Source organism: Xenia sp. Carnegie-2017, unplaced genomic scaffold, assembly GCF_021976095.1.
Source record: "Xenia sp. Carnegie-2017 unplaced genomic scaffold, XeniaSp_v1 HiC_scaffold_20, whole genome shotgun sequence".
Classification (NCBI taxonomy): Eukaryota; Metazoa; Cnidaria; class Anthozoa; order Malacalcyonacea; family Xeniidae; genus Xenia; species Xenia sp. Carnegie-2017.
This window is the reverse complement of record NW_025813483.1, coordinates 13,941,431-13,957,617: the sequence shown is the minus strand read 5'-3', so window position 1 is coordinate 13,957,617 and position 16,187 is coordinate 13,941,431. Positions and strand designations below refer to the sequence as shown.

General features: G+C 34.5%; 6 protein-coding genes across 8 annotated transcripts; 3 read left to right on the top strand and 3 right to left on the bottom strand.

The window, feature by feature from the left end:
* Positions 1–14: 14 nt before the first annotated feature.
* On the top strand, positions 15–3,604 carry LOC124442940 (transmembrane protein 62-like). Its single transcript, XM_046993456.1, is given in 15 exon segments — positions 15–237; positions 317–428; positions 500–637; positions 713–758; positions 828–886; positions 889–986; positions 1,074–1,198; positions 1,262–1,384; positions 1,452–1,607; positions 1,680–1,842; positions 1,929–2,039; positions 2,114–2,189; positions 2,262–2,360; positions 3,035–3,153; positions 3,230–3,604. Coding segments are annotated over 15 exon segments (1,902 nt in total). The 5' UTR covers positions 15–54; the 3' UTR covers positions 3,524–3,604.
* A 97-nt stretch (positions 3,605–3,701) lies between these two features.
* Positions 3,702–9,836, top strand: LOC124442944 (octopamine receptor 1-like). 2 transcript variants are annotated; one of them, XM_046993461.1, is made up of 4 exons: positions 3,702–4,364; positions 5,101–5,175; positions 6,258–7,276; positions 7,353–9,836. In XM_046993461.1, the coding sequence occupies exons 3-4, from the start codon at positions 6,311–6,313 to the stop codon at positions 7,533–7,535; spliced, it is 1,149 nt and encodes a 382-aa protein (XP_046849417.1). In that variant the 5' UTR covers positions 3,702–4,364; positions 5,101–5,175; positions 6,258–6,310; the 3' UTR covers positions 7,536–9,836. The 2 variants fall into 2 exon arrangements, with proteins under 2 accessions (XP_046849417.1, XP_046849416.1); XM_046993460.1 differs by lacking the exons at positions 3,702–4,364; positions 5,101–5,175 and adding an exon at positions 5,328–5,919 and having other exon boundaries at positions 5,979–7,276.
* On the bottom strand, positions 7,481–10,883 carry LOC124442941 (sodium- and chloride-dependent GABA transporter 1-like). 2 transcript variants are annotated; one of them, XM_046993457.1, is made up of 12 exons: positions 10,692–10,883; positions 10,044–10,241; positions 9,830–9,964; positions 9,471–9,678; positions 9,276–9,408; positions 9,048–9,182; positions 8,859–8,965; positions 8,352–8,790; positions 8,193–8,292; positions 8,032–8,132; positions 7,791–7,967; positions 7,481–7,731 (listed from the first exon to the last, which is right to left on the bottom strand). In XM_046993457.1, the coding sequence occupies exons 2-12, from the start codon at positions 10,192–10,194 to the stop codon at positions 7,627–7,629; spliced, it is 1,791 nt and encodes a 596-aa protein (XP_046849413.1). In that variant the 5' UTR covers positions 10,195–10,241; positions 10,692–10,883; the 3' UTR covers positions 7,481–7,626. The 2 variants fall into 2 exon arrangements, with proteins under 2 accessions (XP_046849413.1, XP_046849414.1); XM_046993458.1 differs by lacking the exon at positions 10,692–10,883 and having other exon boundaries at positions 8,352–8,483; positions 8,553–8,790; positions 10,044–10,342.
* Positions 10,884–10,938: 55 nt separating this feature from the next.
* On the bottom strand, positions 10,939–12,058 carry LOC124442948 (trafficking protein particle complex subunit 6b-like). The gene is made up of 6 exons (XM_046993466.1): positions 11,813–12,058; positions 11,679–11,740; positions 11,494–11,611; positions 11,321–11,404; positions 11,165–11,258; positions 10,939–11,102 (listed from the first exon to the last, which is right to left on the bottom strand). Exons 1-6 carry the CDS (start codon positions 11,894–11,896, stop codon positions 11,074–11,076), a joined length of 471 nt encoding a protein of 156 aa, XP_046849422.1. The 5' UTR covers positions 11,897–12,058; the 3' UTR covers positions 10,939–11,073.
* A 159-nt stretch (positions 12,059–12,217) lies between these two features.
* Positions 12,218–14,765, top strand: LOC124441826 (fucose-1-phosphate guanylyltransferase-like). Its single transcript, XM_046992294.1, has 4 exons — positions 12,218–12,644; positions 13,097–13,778; positions 13,851–14,253; positions 14,319–14,765. The coding sequence occupies exons 1-4, from the start codon at positions 12,224–12,226 to the stop codon at positions 14,571–14,573; spliced, it is 1,761 nt and encodes a 586-aa protein (XP_046848250.1). The 5' UTR covers positions 12,218–12,223; the 3' UTR covers positions 14,574–14,765.
* On the bottom strand, positions 14,586–16,005 carry LOC124441828 (ATP synthase subunit s, mitochondrial-like). The gene is given in 6 exon segments (XM_046992296.1): positions 14,586–14,907; positions 14,982–15,114; positions 15,117–15,131; positions 15,205–15,374; positions 15,445–15,483; positions 15,855–16,005. Coding segments are annotated over 6 exon segments (582 nt in total). The 5' UTR covers positions 15,950–16,005; the 3' UTR covers positions 14,586–14,777.
* Between the last annotated feature and the right edge of the window lie 182 nt (positions 16,006–16,187).

The following is a 16,187-nucleotide window of genomic DNA, read 5'->3' as shown; positions in this document are numbered from 1 at the left end:
TTAGACCTTTGTTCCGAGTCGTGTTAGTTCAGTCCCGGTACGCCATTCAAAACAATGGCAAGTGTCAGATGTGTCTTCTCTTTCATGATTGTTTTTCTTAGTATAGTTATCTCATGGGCTATGATCATTATGATCGAGTATTATTCTGGACATGGAAAAGAGTTAAAACCTCATAAATTATCAGACAAACCTCCGTTTCCTGGCGGCAAAATGAATAATATATTTTGGCTCATACAGGTGGACGATGGATGACACTTTTAATTTATGATCGTGAATATTAACTATAAAAATTCTGTGCTAAATGGTCTGATTTCAGATTTCAGACATTCACATAAGCAAATTCCGTGATTCAAGTCGTCAAAGAGATTTAAAGATTTTCTGTCAGGATTATATTGATATTTACAAACCTGAAGCAGTCCTTCTGACAGGTGAATAAAATAGAGTATTATCTCACTGCCATCCTTTATGGCCTTAAAAAATAATGTGGTTGCATTTTGAGGGGATATTGTTGATGCTAAAGATAGACTTCAAATTGGCTCTGAACAATATGTTGAAGAATGGGAAATATATCAGAATGTTCTCCTGGATTCAAATGTATTAAGCAAAACTCGGTGGCTGGATGTGAGGGGAAATCATGGTAATGAATTTCATAGTGATTTATCCAAGTGCTTCATTTTTCATTATTCATATGTTCCCAATTATGTTACTATAGATGCTTTTGATGTACCATCCTTAACTAGTGACCAAAATATGTTCAGGTATTTTTTACACAAATGTTTGTAATCTGTTGCTGTTCAATAGGAAGAAATAAAACATAAGTATTTTAGAAAATATTCAGCAAGTGCACTTTATGAAGAGCGAAGAAATTCAAAGTCTTATCAAGTAACAATAAAACGAACTTTGGCATATATTCATTAAATGGTATCGATCAAAACCTTGATCCTGGTCCAAAACGGCCTTTTAACTTTTTTGGAAAAATAAATGAGGTGGGAATAATTTAGAACGTGCATTTGGTGCCAGTGTGTCTTAAATTTTAATGAGCTTCATTTGAGTAGTTACATTTTTTGTTGAAGGAAGATCTATCTGGTTTGGAGGAATTGGTCAAAAAGAGCCAAAATCATAATTTGAGCATTTGGTTTGGTCATCATCCATTGTCTACAGTCTCAGGGGACTTCAGTTACCAAAGAAACTTACTAAAGTATGTTGGATATTGATCACACGAAAAACTATAATTATGCAAAGTAAATGTTCTACCTTACAGGTATGGTGATGTATATTTATGTGGTCACCTACATACTTTGGGTAATATAGTTCCACAGCTGCATGCTTTTCATAGGGATGGACATCTTGAGTTAGAACTTGCTGATTGGAAAGATAATAGAAGGTAGGCAATAACACTAATAGTGGTCTTTTTATTTTAAATTACCTGAATAAAGTTAGGTGTTTTGTAGATATCGTGTTCTTGCTGTTGATCATGATTTGATATCGTTTTCTGATGTAACTTTTGGGAAATGGCCTGTAGTTGTGATAACCAATCCAAAAGATGCCCATTATGGTATTTTGTCACATGAACCATTGAATAGATTAAGAAAATCCACTCATATTAGGTAATAATTAGACAATATGATGATTTACAATTTATATTTACAATTTAAGTAATGTTCATCTTCTTCATAAAGGTTGTTGGCCTTTTCACCCTATGAAATTACATCTGTTCAAATCCAAATTGATGGCATTTTCCATCAATCAACAATACAGCATGTTCAAGGACCTCTTTTTGTCAGCAAGTGGAAACCTGAGCTCTATAGTACTGGACTACATGTCATAACAGTCATAGTTAAAGTAAGATTATTTGTTGATAAAAGTACATTACTATGTCCCAAATAATATTTGTGTGTAACTTGCAATGTGTTTTTGTTGACTTTCAGGATGCTGGTGGTAATCTAATTAATACAAAACACAAATTCTCAATTGATGGTAGTCGACCTGTCTTGAATTTATTGCCATCAATGATTCTTCTTACTGATGGCCAAACTCTGGTTAGTTTATTTTTTGCTCTTCCATTTGTCTGGATGGAACTTCGAGCAATTTTTACTCTATGTATCTATTATAGGGACGAGTCTTCTATTTTGTTTCCTTTCTGTTCATTGTGTGTGGACCACTGTTCCTGAAATGTTTTAACAAATATGGTAACTACTGTTTGTTAGTACACCAATTACATGATAGTGTACACAGTTGTATCTTTTCATCCCTTATTTCAGATCTTCATGGTTTGGGCATATGGCGTGGTTTAACACATCTTATAAAAACCAAGCAAATATTCTATCCTCTTTTTTTCTATGGAGTCTATGTTGCCTTTGGTAAGACTTTCATTTCACCATCTCGTGATGCCATGCCTTCTTTAATGCAAAATTATCGTCTATGACTTCCCACTCACACCCCACCACCCCAACCCTTTTTTAGACCAATTATGAAATTTTAAAATCCTGGAAGGAAATGAAAGAGGGAAGGGAAAGAGTGGTACAACAATTCCAATTCAAAAAGTTTGATATATAGTTGCTTCCTGTGAACAGGTATATATCAAAATGATATAAAAAATTGATGTCTGATAAACATCTTGGAATTTGGTTTTCATCTCATATTGACGCATTTAAACTAGCTAATGACTCATAGAAGAAGAAGCTGCTTGGTGCTTGCTTTTAAAAGAAATTGACGATCTGTGGCTTTAACTTTATCATAAAACTTGTGGGAGATCTTTCAAAGGAGCATTCTTTAAACCCTCCTAGAACTCTTGAACCCTTGGCGCTCATATGCATCCCGTCCCCTTCTGTTCAACCTGCCAACGCCTCTGATTCGCATTTTTGGGATACTAGTTTGCTTAGTGACTGGAATTAAGACAAATCACTCGTAAACTGCAAGTGGGCGAGATATTCTCGCTACAATAGTAAAGTGTTTCGAAGGAACATATTTTTCATGTGCGTGTAACGGCGTCAGAATATTTTTCTTTGAAAATGACCGTAACATTGTGTTTTAGGACCGTGGTTCATAGCTGAGCTAACTAAGGGACATATTGGTGTTGTGTTTCTTCATGGTTTGTACCTTAAAGGAAGGTGGATTCCTGAACCAACAGTCTATGCGTATGGGTTTTTTCAGGTCAGTCTTCATCAATGTTTTACGCCATTTCTGCTATTAATTATCTGTCCTAAATATCTGTCCTAAATATCTTTAGAATGTATTATTTCAACTACCTTTGACTGTGTATCTTGCTTTCGTTCTTGGTCAACGAAGTGCAACTCATCAGAATGGTGTGAAAACAAAGTCAAGAATTCTTACTAATATATGGGGAATATGTCATAACGTATTTATGAATATTTTGCTGTTTTTAACATTTTTATTACAACTCTATAGTAGCTACTCATTGGGACATGCTTATGGTTTGATGGCCTTTTTTGTTTCTCCCGTGAAAACCTGGTCTCTTATTCTTATGATCTATTTGGTTATTAGAGCTCGAACGATATGCTGAAATAGCAAGTTAGTTACGCAGAGAGTTGTGTACTTCACATTTTAATTGAGTGTAAATTAAGTAAATGGTTTGAACCCGGGAGTATCGTTACATGTTTGTAATTGTAGATCGTCCAGGTTGGTATAGTCCTGAGAAGGACTGTTTTTGTTGTTGTTGACTGACGTTTCGACAACCTTAGCGGTAGTCATCTTCAGAGTCAAAAAAATAAAAAAATTGTCGTTGGTAATCTTTAGTATTCAAATCAGTTAGTAGAGAATAAAATAAGCATTGTCGTTATTTGCAGAGTTAGAATTGAAGACTGAGTTTGAGTGTCATGTTCAAAGACGTCAGGATAATGCGGTTTCTTCTCTGCGTGTCGTGTATACCGTAGGGTGGCAAAACTAGGGGTGCGAGGGCGCTGTTCCTCCACAAAAATACCCCAATAATGATGAGTTTTACGAATTAGTTCGTATGGAGAAATAATGAATTATTTTGTTGCTTCTTATATGTTTATTGTGCAGAGTATTTGACCGATTTGGGAAATTTGTTTCGTTGTGTCCCGCAAACAACTATATACTTCAGCTGCTACACCTACCTCTCCATCCTGCCCACATCCTCCTTTGATATATTGTTATCAAGTCGTTTTTCTTTTGTATCCAGGCAAGGTGTGTCAATGCCACGTTTTCACCTGTGAGCATGTCAGTTGTCAAAGCTAAAAAAGTTACAGCATTTTTAATTGAGCATCTCTCCGGCTCTATTCATTTACATTTTCAGGTTGGGACTTGACCATCGTCAAATTTTCATCATTCATCAACTTTTAAGGAATTTTTTTAACGTGAAGTTGTGAAATTCAGAAAGACAGGTACAATCTTCATCGTGTTATTTTTGTAGATAACGGCGGCATTGAAGTGAAAATTTTTGCCATCAATGAAGCAATTGCCTTTTGCCAACGATAATTGCCTTTTACTGTATTTTGCTTTACCTGTCAATTGAAATTGCTCTTTCATTTTGATTTGAATTTGTTGTCGCGCAGTATCTTTTTAATTTATTTTTGGTTTTTCAATAAACTCACGATTTTTATTTTCTTTCAGCAAGTTTTTTATTAAATATTTCGAATCCTTGCAAATAACGATTTGGATGTAAATAATTTTAATATATATATCTTAAGCGGCTTATTTGACTCGCAGGCGACCTTGTTAGCATCACTATGGTTTTTATTTGCCATACTTTGATGGATTACAATATAATATTAAAGTTTAGAGAATGTGCTCATGTTGACCATAGTCGCTTTCATTGATTTCATCTTCCAAATTGATAAAAGTAGCCATTTTTCTATCGGACTTGATTCATTCGATAACATATAATGTATTTCAGACTTGACGATGTTGTAGTCTTTAAAATAATTTTATTCGTACTTTTTTCATACAAAAACAAAAACGATTAGGCGAACACAGGCTCATTATAAGGCAATTTCCAATTATCTCCATTATTAATCAGGGAGCATAAAAGTGTCAATTGTAACGCAATACAGCAAATGTTGACCAATCAAAATTACGCCACAAGACACGTGTCAATTTTAATTTTTCTCTTTCCTTCAGCTTTGAAGAGATAAGACAAAAGAATTGCTTTAGTTTTCACGATAAAAGTCAGGTGTGGAGACATATGTTACAAAGGTACGTTTTGATGTTTGGAGCCGTCTGATCCTGGATAACGGCGACTACCATTCTTGGTTTTCTCATAAGCTGATTAACGAGGTGAATCCGTTGCTACAAACAACGTCTGTGTTGTGTATGTAAGTTGAATATTTTCTGTGTATTGCTGAGAATGTTGTTTTTTTTACAGTCATTTTTGACACATAGTATGAAAGAAATAGTTTTGAATTGCATTTGATATATTGTATGCTTTGACCAATGATCAATGTCCACAAATTTTATGACCTCATTGTATGTTCTTCAAAAAAACAAACTGCTTGTGGGATCATTAAAATCGTAATTTCAGGTGGTTTTCTTTCGAAGTAAAACAATTTCACACGTTTGAATGTGACTCATGATGATCACGAAATTTACCAGAAGCATCATCCTTTCTTCACAAAGAGCGCAGATCTTAGCGTTTCTCATTTTTGATTAAAGTCTCGATATTTTTCACGACTCGATGATTTAATTATTGACACTCAGAGATAACTTTAAATTTTCTAGTAGATTTATTGTAGAAAAATAGAACAAAAAGTCTTATCTTGAGTCAGGAAGAAACGCAAATTTTAGATAGTGATATTTGTATTTCAAGAGTTCATTTTTAGGCGACCAGCTGTACCTTTGCTGTGTTTGAAATAATTCTAATCAACTTATACAATAAGAATATTAATGCAGCTTACAAACCGACCATATTCGCCTCAATTCATTGTTCAACATGACAAGTTTGTTCAACATGACAAGTTTAAACGCACAGCAATGTATTTCTTTGTGTTCGATGAATCGAGGATTTGTTTTTACGTGGTTTGGTTCTTGTAAATTCGCTTCTTTTTGTAATGATTTGCCAAAGAAAGTTTTTCGTATGCAAATTTAATAGGATAATCAGTTCATCTCTCATTTGAGAAGAGCCTCATTTCAACACTGTTCTTTTGCATCGTGAAATTTTTCACTATCAATCTATGATTGTTGAACACCGTTCATGTTCACATTGACGTGCATGTACGACTATATTATCACAGTCCTTGTGTCTTAAATTCATTACACTAGCATGCTATCTACATTTCTAGCGCAATCACAATATTTCACGAATAATTTGAATCAATTCAGCCCAAACTTGATCATGGAATCCGCGTTGAATTTGACGAGTCCCCGGGAAAGTATTGAAAGTAACCTTACCATCAGAAGCAAAAATGACACGTCGGAGCTACCAATTTATCATGGCTATAACACAGAGAACATTATTTCAGCTGTGTTGTCCTTTATTTTGACATGTATTGTGGTGATTGGTAATGGTATGGTTATGCTTGCTTATAAATTCAACTATAAATTGCAAACAGTTACGAACATGTGTTTCGTAAGTTTAGCTTTTTCTGACTTTCTTGTTGGTCTGATCTCAATTCCACTGTGGATCCATTATTCTTTCAAAGGCATCTCAGATAGGAACCTCTATTTGTTTTACATTTCATTCGATATTTTTAACGGAACTGCGTCCATATTCCAGTTAACTGCGATAAGTATAGAAAGGTGTTTCTCTATAGTCGCCCCAGTGCGTCATCGTTCCCTGTCTGTGCTCTCTTATTATGCCATGATATTTTCTGTTTGGTTTTTGGCAATTGTTAGTACCTTACTGCGGTTATTACCTCAAAAAAAGGTCACCGGTGGTGATTGGTACAATATTTATACACTTTTGGTATGTTTTGTGTTACCAGTATTCATTATGATAACGTCCTATACATTGCTGTTTCGAACGGCGGTGAAGAGGAAGGATCTCAGCTTTCGTTCGACGAAGAATCAACAAGTAACTTGGTCAAGTCAGAAAAAAACGATAAAAACACTGCTTATTGTCACTGGATTATTTGTTGTTGCTTGGGCTCCATTTTTCGTTTATATTGCGTTGGTTCGTTATCTACCGTCTGCATTGCCTAGTAATCTTGAAGACCGAACCCGTCTCTGGAGATTTGTGAAGTGGATGCATTATATTAACAGCTCTCTTAATCCGTTTGTTTACTCTTGTCGTAACAAAGAATTTAATATTTCTTTTAAAGTTTTGTTTTGGGCTCTTGTAAAATGCAAAAGCTTTAAAGAGGTGTGTTCTTATATATTTGCAATTATTGTCATATCTATTTTATTCTTTTTATATTAACTGTCACTGTTTGTTTCAGGTGAACCGACAGTTTAAACGACATGTACGATGCAGTACACTTACAGCAAGAAGTTCGTTCAGAGATTTTAATGAACACAGGGGCATGAGACAAAATTACAACGAAGAAGACATTGAACTTGACACAAATGAACCAGAACAAACGCAAGCGATCATTATTGATTCCAATGCAAATACAAAATAAATGCTGCACATGTTTACTGTACTAAGAATTATTTTACAGCACATAAGACACAAAATTCAAAATTATTGTTTTGTAACTTTCATCAAACAGATCATCTTACAACTTGGTCACTATGCAATAATGCCTGAGGACTGGATGCCACTTGAAGTTCGATCTCGTTGAAATTGACCTTTGGTTGCATTAAATATGATATTCGCTGCAAAGGGATTGTTAAAATAAGAGAATGTTCATAGATATACAGTTAAGTATTGGTACCTCTTTAATCGTTCCTGATGTCTGCAAGATTTTCAACATTGCATAAGCAGGAATACAAACCATTGGAAGAGCTGCTATACACCATCCTAACACCTCGGCCCACACTGGATATCTGTATGTTGTCTCATATGTTATCCCCTTTTCTGGATATTTTATCAAGTTGAAGAAAAAAACCGTCTGTAAATAAACGATAACTGTTAAGATGTCACAATGTTTCTTCTAAAGCAAAACTTTCACTTACAGCAACCAATATCAAAGAGATATACTTCCAACAGATCAGCCACCAAGAATGGATTCGTGTTCCCGTTAAATTATAGATCACATTAATCCACCTTCTTCCACCTGTCATTGTTATAATTTATATAAGTACTTTTGTTAATCTCGCTGCCTGTTAAAACTTACCAAAAACCCAGGCCATCACAAATAACTCGAATATCACCACGAACAACAAGCACACTCCGGCAGCAAAAGAATCCAACAGATTAAAGACGTATACTCCACCCTTAAGAAAATATAGTTTAATTATGGATTATCGTTGAAAACACTAATAAAACTTTTCACCTGTGTTATGCATGAAATTCCAAGAAGAAATTCTACGAAACAGACTGTAAATACGATGATTTCTTTGTAGCGATGTAGCTTTTGGGGGTATTTCTCGATAATGGCACTGCAGATTACTTCAACTTGACCGAACTGTTTCGAAAAAAGAATAAAAACTTTATGGAGTGGATAATTCTGTTGACGTATTGTCTTCCTACGTACCTGACTGTCTAATCCGAGCGTGATTAGCATAAAAAAGAATATTACTGACCAAAATTGAGGAATAGGAAGTTTGGAAAGAGCTTCGGGATACACTATGAAAACTAGACCAGGTCCTTGGGATGCAACATCTTCCACTGATTTTCCTTGCAGCATCGCCATATTTCCAACGACAGAAAATATCACAAAACCGGCAAAGATACTTGTGCCACAGTTAACAATAGATATTAATACAGCGTCTCTTTAAGAATAAAGAGGAAATTTGGTTTTAATGATTGCGCGTGTTTCTTTGTGATCTTCAATCGTTACCTATATAAAGTGGTGTTGTTTCTGTTATTGTAACTGGAAAAACCAAGAATAACTCCAAGACCAATCGCTAAGGAATACATGATCTGAGACGCGGCGTCCACCCAAACCTTTGATAAAAAATTACACATATTTCAATTTTTGATATAGCTGAACAAGTTGTTGCTCTCTTTTTATCATCATTTATCTAACTTTCAAGTCCATTAGACTGTGTAATCTTGGTTTGACATAATATAGTACGCCATCACCGGCTCCATCTAACGTAACACCACGAAAGAACAAAATGAGAAGTATGAGATATGGAACTGTCGCTGTGACGTAGACAACCTGAAACATCAACGACATGATATTATCATTGCGGCATCTTGAGAAAAATGATAAACCATGTTTAATGCCTTCAACGCTGAATTGTAAACTAACTTTTCCTGTTGTTCGTATCCCTTTCCAAATGCAAAAGTAGACAAGAGTCCATGCGAGCAACAAACAACCAAACATTTCCCAATTTATATTGCCTGGTGTATCTATTCCATGGGTCAACTGCAACACTTTCTTTCTGTGAGAAATCTAATATGTAGGCATTGTTTGAATTTTAGATAATTTTTTTTATAGACTTACACGTAAAATTCTCTGCTTGACGAAACCCTAGAGGTATTATGGTTGGATTTATTTGAAATAAAACAGTCTTCGTTCCATTTGTTATTGCAGCCAACCCAAGGGAGATTGGATTTGAATGAATTAAAGAAGTAATAACAGGACCAAGCGAGAATGATGTTATAGTAAACTGACACCATAAATGAAATCACCATGTTTGCATAACCAATACCTAAAAATTTATAATTTATGTATGTATCACCAGGATTTGGTAGAAAGCATTCACAATGGCGTCCTTCCCACGTTAATTGGGGCGGATTCATATATTCTGCTTTTCCTGGCCTGAGAAATTATCCATGAAAAATATATTCACAGCGAGTTACCTCCAAATAATGGACAGATACGTTTCCAGGCTTTAATTGCATTCGTTTGCAATATTTGTCCAATGGTCATTTCCATCATAAACACAGGTATTCCAGCAAGAATCAGACATAATAGATATGGAATAAGAAAGGCTCCTTTGTATAAAAATAAGTTTTCAATGAAATCATTTCAGAATAGTTGTAGTCTAAGGGTCTAAGAAGTTTATTTACAAACCTCCACCATTTTTAAAACACATGTAAGGAAAACGCCAAAAGTTACCATAACCCACTGCAAAACCAACACAAGCGAGAAGAAACTCGGCTTTTCGAGTCCATCTTTCGCGCTCTACTTCTCCTTCACACTTTTCCTTAGAAACCAAAACCATTCCAGCGCTATCCTTTTTTTCTACGTCTATCTGTTGAGATGCGATACCTTTATTGCAAATAAAATGTATTGGAACAGTACAAGCAACACTTTAAAGTATTTCGGTGTCTCCCACTTTGTAAATAGGAAATTGTAAATATATCCTATCGCTGATCACATGCAGTTCACGGACTTTAAAAAATATCTCTTTCAAAGACATGAAAGACAATGATTGATTTGAAAATACGTCACGAGAAAATATACTGCATGTTTGTCTTTTTATCAACAACAGGTTTGAGTCTTTGGGAGAGAAGTCGTTTTTCTTTTTAATCATTAAATCGATAGCAGCTATAAAGAGCTAGTAGCAAGCTAGTAGGATTTTCACGCGTGCAATAATTTTCCCTGTAAATTAATGCAAAAATATATTTCATACAGCAATTGTAAAATATCGAGGCAGTTCCGCCACTGCTCAAACTCAGTTTGACACAATGAACATCTACCATCTACCGTCTATTTCACCTTGTAAGCGGTCGACTGCCAATTTTTTTTGCCAACTTTATGCTGATCGTTTAGTTTATAAGTAAAAGAACTAATGAAAAAACCAAGCAACTTCTTGATAGCACTACAATCAACATCTTATAAATGTTATAATACCAAAAGTTGTTTTTTAATTTCTCACACTATTTTTGTAGTGCAATACTCTAATTCTTGCTTTTGTTGCCTTTGATGACGTCATTACAATTAGCGCATAAATTTGACCTCAAAATAACTGGAATAACATAATGTCATATTATTCATCAAATACATTGTTTATTACGAAGGTATTTACAACAATTTGAAACAATTCTGATGATTTATGTACATTTATAGAATTCTAGCAGCCAACACTATCAACAATCCTTTACTTTTCGATTTTTATTGTGAATTTACCTAAAGAAAAATTATTTGAATTAGCAAAAACAAAATGCTCTGATAAAAGCACACTAACTTACACATTGGCATTGTGGTAATTTCTGGTACAACAATTGATTGTATTCCTAAGTTTGCTAAAGCACCACGGATGAGGCCACAAGGTAACGACAAATACTGAAAAAAATAAGATTTTTGACGACTTCTTACATTGAAAAATTCAGTAAATATATAAACACCTGTGTAGCAGGGTGATTGTCATCTTCACCTTCGGATATCTGAGTCAGCAATGCAAATCGATTGTCTTGAAGTACAAATACACCCTAAATATTTTGTACAATACAAGTAACAAAATCAAATTACATTTTTATAGTTTGTATGGATGTCAGAGCTGTGAATAGACTGTCCTTACCTGATGATTTGTCCGTAAATTATCTATTTGTTTTTTATACAAAGCTGTCCAAAAATCCTTACAAATATACTTCATAACATCCAAGTCATCCTTAAACCTTGCCGTTTCTTTAGTAAATCTGAATGATATTTAAAGTCCACTAATAAGTAACTCCTCAATGTATATTGGATAAGAAAATAGTTCACCTTTCCGCAAGTCTTTGACCAACAGTGAAGCCTATGTGTTCTAATACAGACGTGGCATGGTTCTGAATATTACATATTTGAAATAAGACAACGCATACTGATTACATGTACGATTAAAAACTTGCAATTTTCACCTCGTTTTCTTTTCCATGGACCTCTTTTATGTAATCCACAATCTGCATGTGTAAGAATTCAAAAACGGAGTCTGTCTCCGCCATTGTTTGACAAAATCATACGACAAAATAATGTGAATATAACTCGTCTCCCCCTCCCCCGCAGGTTGCAGATAAACATACCATTACCAGACTGTGACACTAGCCTCGCTGTGTTTGTGAATCACAACTTTTGATATCAACACATTAGCTACGTTGAAAATTCAGGCATTGTGCAGACACAAAAAAATATAGGCTTCTGAAAACTTTGCTTGCGAAGTACGAGGCTATCAAAAATTAATGAAAAAAATAATGAGTCCCCTCCCCCCTTCTGAGCAACTTGGCCTGAAGAAAGTGTCTTCCCAAATTCCATACTTCACAAGTAGTGCCAACATGGCAGATGGTGAGCAAGACCACGTAAGCAATGAAATTCGCGAATGTACTCGTCGGAAACTACAATCATTTGAATCAATCCGCAATAAAAATATAAAAGACGTTGATTTACCATTCTGGGATATAGTTGTGGTCACTGCTGTTGATCCCCAGCAACGCATGGCGTATGAACTTGAGATCGAATCCAAAGTCAAACATGGTGAACTACCGAAAGGGGTGATTTATAAGGTTGTAAATGATCCAAGTGGTACGAAGATTGGTAATGGTGGAGCAACACTTCATGCTATTAAACTGCTGGAGAAAGATCATGGATCACAATTTCTTAGTCAGTGTAAAGTGTTGATGCTTCATGCAGGAGGGTTTAGTCAACGTTTACCAAGTGCTAGTGTTCTTGGCAAGATATTTACTGCAGTACCTTACGGTAAGTTGGTAAATGATGAGGATATGATTTAAAAAATGTATAATACTTTTTTGCTCAAATCACTTATTCTCTTCTAATGCTGACTTGTGGTAATTTTCCTCACCCAGACTGCTAAGTGAGAATGTGGGAGAGTTCATCAGAGTGTTGGGGCTGTCTAAAGTTGCATCTGAAGACCAGATGGACTCCCAACTTTGTAATAAGCTTGGAATGCTGAAGCTGTAGCATAATTGCATTTATATGATTCAGTCTTTAAAGTTCATCTACCAAGGTGGTGAACTATATCAAGTTCAATTTTACTGTTTAAACACTCACTAAGCCTAAGGTTGTGCTATTACCACATTTAGCCATTTCCTTCTTCATGTCAATTGTTTTGAAATGTTTTTTCAAAATCCCATCAAAACATTCTAATTATTATAGCACAAAAGTGACAGCATTATAATACTTTATTTTAGGGGAACCTCTTTATCAAATGTTTGAAATAAAGCTTGCATTGTGTATTGATTTTCCAAAGCATATGAATCCTGGCATTTTTATTTCATGTCCTGATATTATGGAGCCATTTTCTTTTGATACCAGTGAATGGGGTTTTCATAAACCAGGAATAACTGCCATAGCTCATCCATCACCAATTGAGATTGGGACCACACATGGTGTTTTTGTTCTTGAAGACAATCCACATGTGCTTGGAAAAAATCATTTTGATTTACTGTCCGTGACCCAGTCAAGTTGTATTCAATTTTTGCACAAGCCTTCCAAAGAAAAGATGCATGAAGCAAATGCTGTTTTTATGGTTGGTGATATGGAGTATATTTATACAGATGGAGAGTTCTTCATGGATTGGCCAACTGCTTTTAAATTGATCAAGCTTTACACAGAATTATCACCTTTGAACTGTGAGATTGATGCATTTGGTGATTTCCTTCAGGCTCTTGGACAAAACAGCAATAAAGATTATTGCAAGAATGTTGCAAATGTTGTTCAGGTCGTTCCTAAACTCATTGAAACCAGGGAAAAATTTTATGATTTGTTGCAAGAAACTCAGTTTAATGTCTTACTTTTCAACAAATCTAAATTTTACCACATTGGTACAATGACTGAATACATTGAATCGTTTTGTGATAACATGGTTATGAGGTAGTATTGCCATAATTATATTGTATATTCAATATATTCCCATCTTTTATAAAATTATGTTATTTTGTTTAGACATGAAATGTGCCTCTCAAACCAAGCATTTGTTCGTTTCAATGGTGCTAAGAAGCCTTTTCAACCTGAATCAACTTGTGTCTTTTCCACCATACTTGATAGTGATGTTACTCTAGGTCAGAGATGTGTCTTGGAATATTCCAAAATTGAATCAAATGTTACAATTGGTGATGGCTGTATTGTTAGCAACATGTTGGTACCTTCATCGTCATATATATCATCAGGGTCTTTTCTTCACACTGTTTGTGTCACAATTGGTAATCAAGATCATTTATTTGTGACAGTTGTCTTTCACATTCATGACAACTTGAAAAAAGTTGCATCAGTTGAAAATATGAATGCACTATCATATTTCAAGCAACCTTTGGATCAAGTTCTTAAGTATCTTAATATCAAATTGGAGGTAACTTAAATTGTCTTATGATCAATGTTTTTGAAAAATCAATTAAAACTCAGTCTTTGTGTTAGGATCTTTGGCCAAGTGATAACTCCATGACAAACCTGTGGCATGCCAGATTATTTCCTGCATTCTCGTCAAAGAAACTGTCCTCATTACATGCCATCAAAATGGTTGATGCAGTAACTGCAGGTGATGTCATTGAAGAAGATACTGGTGAATTTTTTTCTTCAAAGAGATTATCAATGGCAGATATTGTTGCAGCAAAAGATGTGAAAGGAATGTTGAGTGAAAGAGAAGATTTAAAATACACTTTGAAAAAGTAATTTTGATCTCACTTTTATCACTAGAATATATTGACTAGAATGTTAGAAACATTTAACTACATTTTTATTTTTACTTTTTCCAAAGCCACTCCACAAACTTGGTCATTTAAAGCTACCAGTTTACTGACAATAAGCATATTATCTTGGAAGGTCAGACTTGATCATGAATTTAAAATTTCTTAATTGCTTTAATTTATTTATTTATTAGCTTTTTTCCTTTATGTCGACATCATGCATTATCTTACATGCAGTCAATCGTTTATTTAGGTGTAAAATAGTTGAATCTTTGTCCTTTACTGATATCAAACCAGACAATACAAGACATTTCAACTGCCTAAACAACATAAACAAGACAAACATTTTAACAACAATAGTTGGTAGTATCATCATAATTTAAAGATATCTTACTTGAGATTAAATAAAGCAGAAAGATCCCTCACTTCTGAACAATTGCTAATATTCAGCTCTTTAAGAGTTCCCTTTACAGGAAGAAGTTTGTTTAAATCTGTAACATAGCGACAGTTGCTCAAGTTCAAGCTATCAAATACTCAAGACCATCTAAAACCAACAAATCTTAATGAAGCGTAGAAGAAATAAATGATGGAAAAATTTAAATAAACAATTTTTGTACCCAAATGGTCCAGACCACTGTCTGTGATATATGTCCCAGAAGCATCAATACCTTCCACTTCATATTGAGTTTTGGGCCAATCAGGTAAGTTGTTGTAGTCCCAAATATAACGATTAATCTTTGAAAATTTAACACCGCCACCACATCTCAAAATCCATTCTGCAGCAACTCTATTGTTTTAATCACTAAGCAGATGAAAAAGAACTTAAGTGAATTTCAGACATGCAAGATCAATAATACCTTTCAGATCCTACAATTTTCTTTCTTTCTTCATCAACTCTAAACAAAACATGCCAAAAGGCAAAAAGTGATGGCAACATTTTGACTCACAACTAAGCCCATTTGCAAATAAATAACAATAGATGTCCAGATTGCTGTGCATCCTGATGCTGTCAAGTTAATTTGATTACTAGCCACAGTTAGCACTTAGCAAGCTCAGTGTTCCCATTGGTCAGTATAATAAGTATAAGATATGGGCATATTGCTTGTTTTGCAAGTATGACCATTGATTTGTATTGAATTACTCTAGATTGCTACAATATACACGTCAGTGAGTGTAACCTATGAAACCTAGTGACTAACTAGGCTTTTCCTTAAAGTCATTTCTAAATTTTATCATTAAGGAAATAAGTTCTACGCTGCCCCATTACCTATTGAAGATATTATTTACCCACAGATAAAATGTTTTTCTGCTATGATAACAATGCAAAGTTGAGTGTTTCTGTCCTATTTTGAGCCAGGACATTTCCGCAAGAACACTAACATCGAAACATAAGCAGAGTTACGAGTAAATTGTTTAGGATTTTTAAATTCTTAATAATAGTGAGGAGTTTCCTTGAATTCCGTTTTACGGAAATATTATTAAATTTAAAAATAAATGGGAAATTCCTTATTCATAGGAAACTTGAATAATTAATTAAAAAAAGCCATGTGACAAATCTTCTCAAACCAGTGTTTGCAACCATTCTCTTGAGATTTATGAA

Bases quoted from the DNA above. Each gene is read 5' to 3' on its own strand.
- LOC124442944 (XM_046993460.1), top strand. From the start codon at position 6,239: ATGCTATCTACATTTCTAGCGCAATCACAATATTTCACGAATAATTTG. The intron at 7,277-7,352 runs GTGTGTTCTTAT...TGTTTGTTTCAG, and splicing joins AATGCAAAAGCTTTAAAGAG to GTGAACCGACAGTTTAAACG.
- LOC124442941 (XM_046993457.1), bottom strand. From the start codon at position 10,194: ATGGTTTTGGTTTCTAAGGAAAAGTGTGAAGGAGAAGTAGAGCGCGAA. The intron at 8,791-8,858 runs GTAACGATTGAA...TTATTCTTAAAG, and splicing joins AACAACACCACTTTATATAG to AGACGCTGTATTAATATCTA. The intron at 8,293-8,351 runs GTGAAAAGTTTT...TATTTTCTTAAG, and splicing joins GAATTTCATGCATAACACAG to GGTGGAGTATACGTCTTTAA.
- LOC124442948 (XM_046993466.1), bottom strand. From the start codon at position 11,896: ATGGCGGAGACAGACTCCGTTTTTGAATTCTTACACATGCAGATTGTG. The intron at 11,741-11,812 runs GTGAAAATTGCA...TGTAATATTCAG, and splicing joins TCCATGGAAAAGAAAACGAG to AACCATGCCACGTCTGTATT. The intron at 11,612-11,678 runs GTGAACTATTTT...AATATCATTCAG, and splicing joins GGTCAAAGACTTGCGGAAAG to ATTTACTAAAGAAACGGCAA.
- LOC124441826 (XM_046992294.1), top strand. From the start codon at position 12,224: ATGGCAGATGGTGAGCAAGACCACGTAAGCAATGAAATTCGCGAATGT. The intron at 12,645-13,096 runs GTAAGTTGGTAA...ACTTTATTTTAG, and splicing joins ATTTACTGCAGTACCTTACG to GGGAACCTCTTTATCAAATG. The intron at 13,779-13,850 runs GTAGTATTGCCA...TATTTTGTTTAG, and splicing joins TGTGATAACATGGTTATGAG to ACATGAAATGTGCCTCTCAA.